General features: G+C 44.6%; 1 protein-coding gene across 11 annotated transcripts in view; it reads left to right on the top strand.

Annotated features, from left to right (window-relative positions):
- The window catches only part of OBSCN (obscurin, cytoskeletal calmodulin and titin-interacting RhoGEF), a 745212-nt gene that overhangs the window by 217215 nt on the left and 515108 nt on the right, over positions 1–12889 (top strand). For all 11 annotated transcript variants that reach the window (XM_029588301.1, XM_029588307.1, XM_029588308.1 and 8 more), the window contains one exon: positions 4796–5065. In XM_029588301.1, the coding sequence (XP_029444161.1) occupies positions 4796–5065 (270 nt within the window). The remainder of the gene's footprint in view (positions 1–4795; positions 5066–12889) is intronic.

The raw sequence follows: 12889 nt of genomic DNA, 5'->3' as shown, positions 1-12889 counted from the left end.
AACTGTCTAGAGTAGTGGTTCTCATTTCCAGTCCTTGGAACATGCAGCAGAAATGGTCTTCAGAAGATCCGTGATGAGTATTCATGAAATATGCTTGGAAAACATTTGGTCTACAAACCGGGTTAATTTGTTTAGCCTGGTTGAAGGGGGTGCTTGAGGGTTAGAACTGAGACCCACTGGTTTGGAAGAGGCTGGTTAAAGAAAGCAGGACGGGCTCAGCGTGCTCTGTCTGACCTCGAGTTAACTGTCAGCCACGAGAAAGCCAACAGCTTAGCAATAGAAGCTGGTGTTAATGGAAAAAAAACATGTGATCCGTCAAATTCAAATGGGCAAAATTAAAACTGATGATGTGGTCTCCAGAAATAAAGATAGTATTCAAGATAGAGTCTCACCAGAGACCTGGAGAGAGGTAACATTGCCTACTTTTTTTTTTTTTTTTTACTAGCGATCCCTCTTTTTTTGCACCCAGTTATACTATTACATTTCCCAACTGCTTTTTATGCACTGGCTACCATGAGATCATCAGAGATGATGACCACCAGGTCTCTTTTTTTGTTTCATGACTGAAAGTTCTTCACCTCCACAAAGTATTTGCCTCTTGGATTTCTGTGCACTTTTACCTTTGCCTCCTTTCTCTCCCTCCCCTCCCCTCCCACCCACCATATTTGGTTTTACCTGTTTAAATTAAAGTGTAGTTGCCGTACCTTTGAGCATTTTTCTGATATTTTTTAAGTCATCTTTTTTTTCTTAGCTCTGTCTCCACCCCTGCTTGTCTATTCCGTAACAAATTTTCATACCATCAGCAAACAGGCATACTTTTGCCTCTAACCCTTCCTCGATGTCCCTCGTAATGAAACTGAAGAGGACTGGGTTTAGTGTTGATCACTGTGACATCGCTCTGGCCAATTTTCCCTACATTGGAGTGGGGCCTCATTGATCGCTTCACAACTTCTTTTGCCTAAGATCCACGTGCAGGATCTGAGCTATGAGCTGAGCATGCTTCCTTCTTGATCTGTTTGCTGAAATTGAGGACCTGTACAGCATGGGTGCTTAACACAATGCCATCCAAGCCTATTAGGGACATTGCCAAAGCAGGAGGATTAAACTTGCTGCTGAAAAATAAAATAAAAAAGACTATCACGCTCTGAGTCCTCCTGCTCAACCAATTTCACATCCAATTTATAATGTTTCTTCCACTTTCCATACTGGCTTGCAGGTTCACCAGTCTTCTGTGTGGAACAGTATCAAATATTTTACTTCACTTCCCAGATCTACTACCCAAACCATTTAATTAAAAAAAAAATCAATTACATTAGTTTGGCAGGATTTTTTACTTGTGAAACCATGTTGCTTATGATCCTGTAACCTGCTGGCTTCAAAGTATTGCGTTTGTTTGTCCTTCTGAGGGGCTTCTATTTCCTTGCCAACCACTGATGTGAATGAGGAGTGTACATGTCAGCCTTTTTTTTTTTATTAGTTTTCTTTTCCATTTGTTCCATTTTTTTTTTCAGTTATTGAAAATGAAACATAAAAAGAAAAAACCTCCAGAAAAACATAGCAAAAATAAAATTTTCCCTCCCACAGCATACCAAACCTGCTTAAATGAAAAGCCCTTTCGGACCCCCTCCAACATCCTTTCTCCTCTTCAACTGAGGCCTTACCTTATCAGCATGGCTTGCAGGGGCAAGAGCAATCCGCAGTTGCTTCCCACCTGGCAACTCCAGCTTTTCAAAATGGCCGCCAGTCAAGCTGAGGCTGGTGCCATTATATTGTATGGTAAAGTCAGTCTGAGATACTTCTTGCAAGGATTGCTGTATCCCCCTACTTTTAGTTGACCTAGCAGCTGGCAGTCTCCATTCTCCTGTAACCCTTTTCTTCTGAGGAGCATCGCTTTCAAGGGCTGTCTTCCTTTGCCACAGGTCCCCTCTAATTGCATTATCCCAGGGGTGAGTTCTTTTTATGAGGATAAGCATTTGCTTGTGGCCCAGGTGGTGAGGTGACTTCCTTCTTGTGTGCAGCTGGATAGTGAAATTTCTAATGCCGAATGAAACAAAACTGCAGGACACAGGGTTGGGTGTTCAAAAAATAAAGTTTACTTATATTTATTAGAAGGTAATCAGCATCTAGGTTTGAAAAATGGCTATACAACTGAGTGTCCTCTCTCTCTCTCTGAGGAAGTGCTGAACTTTGGGTTCCTGAAGAATTCCTAACTCCCTTTACATGAGACCATAGTTGTGCCCTATTCTTGAAAGATCTCAGACTGCAATAGATTCCCTTCAGATGTTCAGAGTCCTACCTGAATCCAGAGGCCTTCACGCAGTCACACAACCTGCACCTGTGTCCCATTTGAAGACCCTGTAGAGGGTCTTCACTGATGCTCTTTGGTCTCTTATTTGTGGTTTTTCCTTCTTCTATTAAATTACTCCAAATGAAAGAAGGGGTGACCATCAACTTCCTGTCACCTCAAATAGGATATCTCAAAGCCAGTCCAAATGTCTTCTGAGCACACTGTCCCTGCATCCCCTCCTTAGCTCTTGAAGAGAACTAGTGACACGGCCTCTGGATCGGGGGGTGGGGGGGGGAGAAGGGGGGTAAACTGCTCCCAGAGCTCCAGGATGTAACCCCGACAAAGTTACCTTTAACACAGTCCAAATCCTTATAAAGTATCTTAATTTTCCTATATTGGTATCCTACCTGGCACAGGGTACACAAGAAGATGTATCCAAAATTATACTGAGTGAGGCTGTAGCCCTCACCAGAAAAAGGGACCTACTCCACTAGAAGTCCTCTCTTCTCAAACTCTCTCCTCAACTCCTCCTGAATCTATCACTAGTCCCTAGTTATAAGCAGGGTCCACCCACTCAGCTGCCTCGATAGGACGGGTTGTAAAATGGTATTCCCTCTAGCTAGTTGTTATCTACAGGGCCTAGGTGACATCTAGTGGCCAACCAATAGGGGTGCTGCACTCGATTAACAGTAGCTCACCTTTGCAGGCTATCATTTTGATGTCTTCTAGCATGTCTGTATATATCTTACACCTTGTGGTAGCATCCTATAAATTATACTTACATAGATATCATACTTCTTAGGTTTCTACCAGACAATTCACAGCAACTCAGCTGTTTTGCTCACTTGGCATGTTAATGCTTTTTATTTTTTCCCTAATATATAAAGCCTCTTCTCCACCTTTTTATCCTGTCCTTTCTGAAATTAATATATCTAGAATATCCTGATATGTTTACCTGTCAGTCCTTATGATCACTAAGCCATGATTCAGTTATTGCCACCCCATTCGTGACCTCTTCCAGCGCGGTGGATTCTAGGTCAATGATTTTTGTCACAGACAATGAGCATTTGAACATGTGACTTTCCAACTTCTTTTTCTGCCCCTCTCTCTTTTTTTCCTATTGGTTCCTTCCTAGGAATTGTACAAGTTCTCCCACTATTAAATGGCCAGCTCCTTTTACTCTCCCTAATTCACAATCTTCCACTTTCCATCCCGAATATAGACATCTTCCCCTCTGCTATTTCCTGTATCCACCTGCTAATACAGAGCTCTCAGCATGCCTCTCCATGCCTGAGACTTGGTTCTGCTTACTGGGTGTCCTGCTAACCTGTAGTCTTGTCAGCATCCCTGGATTTTATGAATGCATTTTTGGATTGTGCTACCTCTTGGATAACATGCTTAACAAGTGGGCTACGAAGAATAATACATGAAAATGAAAATAAACTTAGTTTAAAGCCATTCTCACTTCCTGGACTCTGGAAAAAGAGGGAAGTTGGGCAGAGCGTGTGGCCTGTGAAGACAGTGCGAGCTCTTTGTGCCTTCTTAGCAAAGCCTTGGTTAAATCGTTCCTGAGATGCCTGTATCTTCTTCCTGAGGGCCCCAAACTCCCTAACCTCAGCACATGTCAAAATTAGGCCAGCAGACTTTTATAAAAAGAACATTTTGATGCCGACCTCCCAAATTGATGATGCTGCATTGGAGTTAAAGCAGATTCATGCATAGCAGCCAGATTCAATGCTGATTTTTTTTTTTTTTTTTTTTTGCAAATTGACAAATCCACATTGATTCTGGGCAAACTTTCCTCAGATTCAATGGGGGTAATTTCAGTTAATTTCTCTAATGAATCTAAGGGAAAATGCTGAAAATTCCATCAAACCTGAACCAGGTTTAGTTTGAGTATGACCTCGAGTTTTTCACCTCTAACCAAAACCCCTTTGCTTTTCCCTTTAAGGGACAAGAAGGCTCTTCTAGGGAGAGAAATGCTTTAAAATAGTGTCTGCAGGATGAAGACCTGGAGCCGTTGTACTAAACCAACCAATTCCAGTGCATCTATGAGGAGCAAAAGAAACAGAATAAACAGCATCAACAATATAATGTGGCATTAAACTAAACTAGTAATACAACCAACAAAGCATGCCCTTGCCTCAAATGTCACAAATCTTCTTATGTTTCTTATGCTGTCCTACAAGGGAAATGTCATTAGACTGTCTCACTGCGCAAACAAAAGTATTTTATTTTAACCTCCATGTTCATTTCTTTTGAAAGTAAGACATCAGAAAGGTGCTTTATATGAGGAGGAGTCAATAAATAAGGTGAATTTTTGTATAGCATCAAAACAGTTTAAGTTCATCTTATTTATTGATTCCCCCTCATAACGAGATCCAATCAATGATGTATCTTATGGTATAAGAGACTGTGCCTCCTTTATCATAAGGGTTACTGGATGCCGCATTGACACTATTACGCTGTATCTCTCAGGCTGCTCACTTGGATTTCATTGTCTTTCAGCTCCCAGAGTGGTGAAATTTACGGGGGAACTTAACAACATGGTTGCCGAAGAAGGCAAGGAGGCCAAGTTCAAGTGCACCATCTCCCAGGACGATGCAGTGGTCACGTGGTACAGAAACGGGGCCAAGATCGAAGCCAGTAAAAAATACGTGATCTCCAAGAAGGACACCACCCACAGCCTGACCATCACTGACCTAACCATGGAAGACGCAGCGGAAATCTCAGCGGAGGCTGAAGGTGTGAAAACCAAATCCACCCTCAAGATCAAAGGTGAGAGAGATGCCATTGGGATTACATGCGGTTTACCATAGGATAATTAGTCTAATAGCATTGCAGCATGGATCTGTGTGGTATAGCTTATAAAGAAGATTTAAATACTTTTAATTTAATTTTACAATGGATAAACAACAACAAAGGTTGCTCTATGTAGTAGTGCTACCTGGGGCAGTAGAAGTTTTACGGTACCATGATAGCTGGATATGTGTGAACAACTTGAAGTCAAATTAGAACCGGGTAGATTTCCAGTTTGATATAATTTTTAGATTTTCCCCAGATTTGCTGGGGAAATCTGTCAGAATTTTACTGGCAGATTTGGGGAAAATTAATAATAAAAAAAAAAGAAATTTAAAAATACAAAGTATATTTGAACAAAATGTGATTCAGTGTCCAAAGTGAATCTGCAATCTTTTGAAATATGCTTTGAATCCTCTTTGGATTTTTTCAAAAAATGTTAAATGAACCAGTTAGACAAACCTTTGCAATTTTTTCCACGTTCATTGAACCTGCTTAGCATTAACGTATGCTTCTCCATAGCCCATTTGTCTGTTGTATAGCCCACAAAACTGTTTTAGTTTTCCTGCAAGGCTAGGAGTCTGCAAAATTCAAAGAAATGAAAAAAAATGATATGGAGTGGTAAGCTTCACAGGATAGAGCCACATACAATCTGAGCTGGTGCAAATACCACGTATGTAGCATTAGAAAAAATATCCCTACTGGAATATTTCTAGATATTTGGGTATTTACACAACTTCAAATTTAAAAAGAACCTTCACAATTTTCACAACCTTCAAATTTAAAAAGAAGCTAAAAACATGGCTGTTTAAACAAGCATATCCAGACTAGTCATCCTCTCCCCTATTCTTCCTCAGCCACCTAGTCTGTCTCTATCCCATGTATATTTGACCATGCGGTTATGATGTTCACCCATACATATATTACTAGGATATTATATTGTCACCTATATCGACAATTTTGGACAGTTACTTTATGTTAAGGTTTTTTGTTTTTGTTTTGTTTTTGATTTCTCTTGCTGTTGCACTGTATATATCTACTCTGTACTTGCGTGATCCCCTCCCCCGGTTTGATGTCCCCATTAATACCGGTATAAAAAAAAAAAAAAAAGACTTTAAATAAATAAATAAATAAATAAATAAATAAATAAATAAACTCAGGGATTTTGCAGGTTAGAGACCTTGCAGAAAGAAATCCCTGATAATGGGTTAAGGTAAAGAGTTTTGGATGACTCAAATCCTAGCCCATCAATTCATTTGTATTATGGGTCATTCATTATTTCCTGCAAAGCTAAGCATGTTTCTTTGCTATTGGTGGGGAAGATGAGTATCCGTGACTAACTTGACAAAATGAAATGCGGTCATGATGAGAACCAGTAGAAATATGCAAAATAGACCTTTGACCTACCACTGGCTTCCAGGTTTCTACTAGATCCCATGATGATTTAGAAGGTAATTTTATAACTGTGCATAGTGACATAAATTCTGTGTAAACTTTTTCTCTGAGGACAAGTAGGATGGTAGTCCTCTTACATGGTTGACATCATCAGATGGAACCCCGACATGGAAAACATGTCAAAGTTTCTAGAACTTTGACTTGCTATACTGGGCATGTCCAGCATGCTCTATACCATGCGTCCATGCATCTCTCTTCAGTCTTTCTTTTTCCGCGGAAATGCAGCATCGTGGTTGGTGAGCTCACTTTCGGCCTTTTTGGCCTAATTTGGAAAACTTTTCCATTTTTCACTTTATCACAATTTTTTTCACCTGAGTTTGACATTGGATCCCTCTCAGTCCTCTCTGTAGTGATCCTAGTCAGGGTATTCATTTATTGGTAAGTTTCCTTTCGCAGTCAATTCATTATGGTGACAGTGCTTTGGTGCCCGCCGGGCCCTGATGCCCGCTACCGTTATTCTTGCTTCCAATTAATTTTGTCTCGTCATCGCCACACCTGGTTTCAAATGATACCCGTGGTGCCCGAAGACCCCCATGATAAATGTGTCCTCTGCCTGGGTGCATCTCATAACATCCGGGGTTGCTGCAAATGCACCCAGATGACCCTGAAGGGATGTCATCTTCAGCTCGATAAGATGGAACAACTCTTTGGCCTGGAGAAGACTGAGCCATCAGTTTCATCGGCATCAAAGGACCACAGACCCACACTGATGGATACCGAGCCATCAGCATTGATGGGACCACTGGTTCCGTCTGTGCTGTTGGCTGCTAGGGGGGGACCGGCCACTGCCGAGCTCTTCCAGGCCGAGGATATCAGGTTCTTCGTCCTCAGCTTCAGCACCAGGGAAAGACCATGCTGAGCAACGAGGGAAGAAGAAGAAGCATCGGCATCAGTCCCTGTCAATGTACGGTGCTTGGAACAGAGCTGCGCCAGCTCATGCTGTGATGCTCTGGAAGTGACCTCGTTGAGAAGAGCACCAGTTCACCTTCAGTGCTGGGGGTCTGCAACAGTCTTCATCAGTCCTGATGCCAATCACCGATCCTCCTCTCAGTTCCAAAGAGGATCTGGCCACCCCTTCTTCCTCCCAGTCGGTGTTGGCATCAGCAATGTTTGAGGAGGAGCTTGAGCGGCAAGTTCAACTGGCAGTTGAGCAGGCAATGTAGAGCATCAGTCCTGTGGCACTGGCAACATCGGAGCGTCCATCTTAGAGCCGCTGTTGGAGAAGCTCCATGTGCTCAGCTAGCGTCATTCCTGGGCCGGTGTCAGTGCCTGTCGGGGCCCTGCAGCCTCCCCCTGCTGATATGGTGGTCATTGCCAGTTCCTCAGAGGAGGAAGCTCCACCTAGGCCGACTGAGTTGCTGAGAACTGCAGCCCCCATCCAGCTTCACCAGTGCCTGGACCTTTGGACGAAGGAGCACCTAGGGCCCCATCCCCTATCAGTTTCAGTGAAGATGAGGGCCCCTATGATCCCTGGGGGGATGACACCATGGAGTCCTCCTCTGATGGCTCTGAGGGTCTTCCCTCAGGACCTTCTTTTCCAGAAGAATGAAGGAAATCTCCTTCTGAGGTCTTAACCTTTGCAGATTTGTGAGTGCCATGGCAGAAGCCATCCCATTTCAGTTACTGACAGAGGAAGATGCCAGGTACAAAATGCTTGAAATCCTCCAGTTTGTGGAGCCTCCTAAGGAGATTGTGGCATTCCTGATGCACAATATCCTTAAGGAGTTACTGCTGAGGATATGGGGACACTCCCTCACAGTGCCGCCTGTGAATAAGAAGGTTGACTGGGTTTACCTCTTCTAGCAGGCTCCTGGTTCAATAAGCGACAGCTTCCCCACCAATAGGTGGTAGTCAAATCCACTCTCAAGAGAGCCAAGCGGTCTCAGACCCATTCCTTGGCACTCCTGAAGAAGGATCACAGAGCGATGGACGTTCTTGGGAGGGAGGTTTTCCAGGGGGCCTTGCTCATTGTCCACATAGCTTCCTTCCAGCTCTACATGAGCCAGTACTTATGGGAAATCTGGAAGCAGGTGCAGGAAGTGGCTTGGCAACTGCCTCAGCAGCAGCAGAACCCCTCATTTCGCTGGTGCATAAGGGCCTGGAGTTTGGGAAACATTAGGTCCGAATGACCTACGATGTTTTCGAGACAGCATTGAGTCTCTGCAGTGGGAATCGGTGCCCACAGAATGGTATAGCTGTGGGCCTCGGATCTCTGACCAGAGGTACAGGAAAGACTCGCTGTTATGTGTGTACTGGAGAGAATCTCTTTGGAGATAGGGTGAGGGATACGGTGGCCCAGTTCTGGCACCACCATGAAACCCTCCAACAACTCTCTGCCAGCAATCTGGACCTGTCCTCCTTGGCTAGGAGGTTTGCAAGATCGGGGCAGAGGAAGTCTTTCTTTCGCCAGAGGAAGTAGTATTCTCCACCCCCTCACTCACTCTCATGGCCATCCCAGGCAGTAGAGAGCCCCAAGGCCTAGCCGGCACCTCAGTCAACTACAAGGATGTGGTTTTGAATGGGTTGTAGGGTATGTAGTCCAGTTACCCATACCGGGGACATGCATCCGCTGGTCAGGGGCGGGCTGCGGTTCTTTGCGAACCAGTGACCCAATATAACCTCAGACCAGTGGGTTCTTTCCATCATCCATCAGGGATACTGGTTGAACCTATTGGTTGTCCCAACAAATTGCCTTCCGAGCCCATTTTGGGGGCCGGTAGTGCATCAGGAGGTACTATTAATGGAACTCTTCTCCCTTTCAATGGCCAGAGTGGTCAAGCCTGTTATGCCATGGCAAAGATGGTGGGGTTTTTACTCCAGGTACTTCCTGATTCCAAAAAAAACAGGACGACTCCATCCCATCCTAGACCTAATGGCCTTGAACAGATTTTTCAAAAAAGAAAAGTTCAAGATGGTTTTCCTGGGCACCTCAATCTCCCTTGTACAAAAAGAGGACTGGCTATGCTCCCTCAATCCGAAGGATGCATACACACACATGGAGATCTTCCCAAGTCACCGGAAATATTTCCGATTCATGGTGGGAAAACAGCACTTCCAGAATCAGGTGTTGCCATTCGGGCTAGTGTCAGTCCCACAGATTGTCACAAAATGCCTGGCCATGGTGGTGGCACATGTTTTCCCTTATCTAGATGATTGGCTGCTCAAGAGCACATCTCAGGCAGAGGATGTTAGATCCATGCACTTGACCACCTGGTGCTGGAGTCTCTAGGGTTCATCTTCAACTACCCGAAGTCCCATCATAGCCCATCCTTTCAATTGGACTTTATAGGAGCCTTGCTAGATATGGCTCAGGCCAAAGCCTTCCTGCCCCATCAAAGGGCTATCACTTTGATGACCATTGCAGCAGAGATTCAGCAGAGCCAGCAGGTGTCAGCATGACACATGTTGAGGTTGCTAGGCTATATGGCTGCAACTGTCCATGTCACACCCTTGGCATGATTACACATGCGTGGGGCCCAATGGATCTTGAGGACACAGTGGTGCCAAGCCATACAGAACCTCCAGGAATGCAACCGAATCACCTTGCCCCTCCAGGACTCTTTGTCCTGGTGGCGGGTATTTTCAAATCTGGAACAGGGGATCTCATTCTTAAGTCCTTCTACCCAAATTGTCCTAACCACAGATGCGTCCACCCTGGGATGGGGAGCTCATGTAGATGGGCTTAACACCCAAGGTCTCTGGGATGCCCAGGAAAGCTGTTGCCAAATCAATTTCCTGGAGCTCCGAGTGATCAGATATGCACTATGGGCTTTCAGAGAACAGCTATCCAACAAAGTTGTCCTAAACCAAACTGACAACTAGGTGGCAATGTGGTATGTCAACAAGCAGGGAGGTACAGGTTTGTACCTCCTGTGTCAGGAAGCAGTTCAGTTCTGGTCATGGGCCCTGTCACATGGGATGGTGCTCAGGACCATGTACCTGACTGAGCTGGAGAACATGTTGGTGGACAGATTGAGTCATGCTGTCAAACCCCACGAGTGGTTCCTGGACCAGTGGGTTGCAAATCATATATTCCACCTCGGGGGCCTAGACATCGATCTCTTCACAACCCCTTGCAACAGAAAAGTACAAGGGGACAGACGGCAAACCAGCCTTGGACACCCTGGCTCAACATTGGGGCAAGGGTCTTCTGTACATGTATCCCTTAGTGGCAAAGACTCTCTTGAAGCTTCACGAGGACAAGGGGACTATGATCCTCTTAGCCTCTTATTGGCCGAGACAGGTCTGGTTTCCACTCCTACGGGAGTTGTCCATCTGGAGACTGATCAGTCTGGGGACTCCCCCAGATCTCATCATGCAAGATCGAGGCACGTTGCGGCATACCAATCTCCAGGCCCTGTTGCTCACAACCTGGATGTTGAGAGATTAATTCTGCAGCCACTCAATCTCTTAGAGGATGTGTCTCGGGTTCTGGTGGCTTCTAGAAAGCCTTCCACTAGAAAGTCCTACGGACTAAAGTGGAGGATGTTTTCCTTGTGGTGTGAGGCGAAGGCCCTAAATTCATTCTCCTGTCCCCCACAAAAATTACTTGATTACCTTCAATTGAAGCCTCTTGCTGTGTCTTGGGACCTCAACGAGGTATTAGCTCAGCTGATGAAAGCTCCTTTTGAGCCACTGCCTACCTGTGACCTGAAGTACCTGATCCGGAAGATCATATTTTTGGTGGCAATCACCTCAGCATACAGGGTCAGCGAGCTCCAGGCCTTAGTAACTAATTCTACTTTATACTAAGTTTTATCGTGACAGGGTGGTCTTGCATATGCACTCTAAGTTCCTGCCTAAGGTGGTGATGGACTTCCATCTTAATCAGTCCATCATCCTGCCAACATTCTTTCCCAAGCCCCATGCACACTAAGGTGAATAAGTCCTGCTCAGTTTGGACTGCAAGCGAGCCTTAGCCTTCTATCTGGAGCAGACAGAAGCCCATAGAGATTCAACTCAACCTTTTATTTCTTTTGATAGGAATAGGTTGGGCATTGCCATTGCCAAATAGAGACTATCGAATTGGCTAGCAGACTGCATCTCCTTCTGTTATGTCCAGTCGGGACTGCATCTTGGGGGTCATGTCAAGGCTCATTCTATCCGAGCCATGGCAGTATTGGTGGCCTACTTGCAAGCAGTTCTCCTGAAGGGGATCTGCAAGGATGTGATGTGGAATTCTCTCCACACATTCACATCTCACTATTGCCTAGATATGGATGGCCAAAACGACAGTAGGTTTGTCCAATCTGTCCTTTTGAATCTGTTTGAGATGTAAAACTGAAATCTCTCCCGCTGAGGCCCATTGTTTGGGTTCAGATGTCTCCCCCTCTGTTACCACTGTTGTTGTTGTACCTGTTGGCAATTGGTTTGGGTGTCTGTTGGTCCCCTTTTATGTTGGGGAGCAGCCTGCAGCTAGGGATTCACCCATGTGTGAGGACTACCATCCTGTTTGTCCTCAAAGAAAGCAGAGTTGCTTACCTGTAACAGGTGTTCTCCGAGGACAGCAGAATGTTAGTTCTCACGAAACCCGCTCGCCACCCCATGGAGTTGGGTTTCTGCTGTCTGTTGACTTCGGTATATTCTGTGATAAGACTGAAGAGGGACCCTGCATGGATGCAGGGTAAAATGGCATGTTGGGCATGCCCAGTGTGGCAAGTCAAAGTTTTAGAAACTTTGACATAAGTTTTCCGTTTCGGGGCTCCATCTGATGATGTCACCCATGTATGAGGCCTAACATCCTGCTGTCTTCGGAGAACACCTGTTACAGATAAGCAGCTCTGTTTTACATGTAGACTTTACCCCATGTTTTCAAAATAAACTTATGTGCATAAATTTGCTTTAAAAATCCTTGGGCAATTGGCCGAGTAAGTGCAAAGGATAACTTGCACAAAACTACCCCTGCTCCTGGGAGGGCGTAACTTGCAAGGATTAATTTATACTCCTGCTTTTTAAAAGAAAAAATCATGCACATAGGTCCTAACTCTGCTCCTCCAGAATGCATCTCTGCAGTTCACCTAAAAGTATGAGTGAAACTGGTATACGCCCATGATTTTATGCATATTGAGCACCAGGAAATCAGGCCCTTGCACTGTTTTATAAAATAAAACACTTTTCCTCCGTTGTTATTTTTATACAGTGTTAGCAGCTAAAAGACTAGATTTGTTCCTCCATTTTCCTATTCCTGCTTGCCAGTAAGGTAAGAAGGGGATTCAGCTGGATCCTGAGTTCAGTAGTCATCCTTAAATCACTATACTGCATCATCAGGCTATGGCTCTTTGACCTTCCCAAGAACAGATGCTTGTTCTGTTTGCTCACCAAGCTTTGTCCATATGTTTCTTCTGCATT

Source organism: Rhinatrema bivittatum, chromosome 2 (assembly GCF_901001135.1).
Source record: "Rhinatrema bivittatum chromosome 2, aRhiBiv1.1, whole genome shotgun sequence".
NCBI lineage: Eukaryota > Metazoa > Chordata > Amphibia > Gymnophiona > Rhinatrematidae > Rhinatrema > Rhinatrema bivittatum.
Note: the sequence above shows the minus strand (reverse complement) of the source record. Positions and strands in the feature narration are given on the sequence as shown.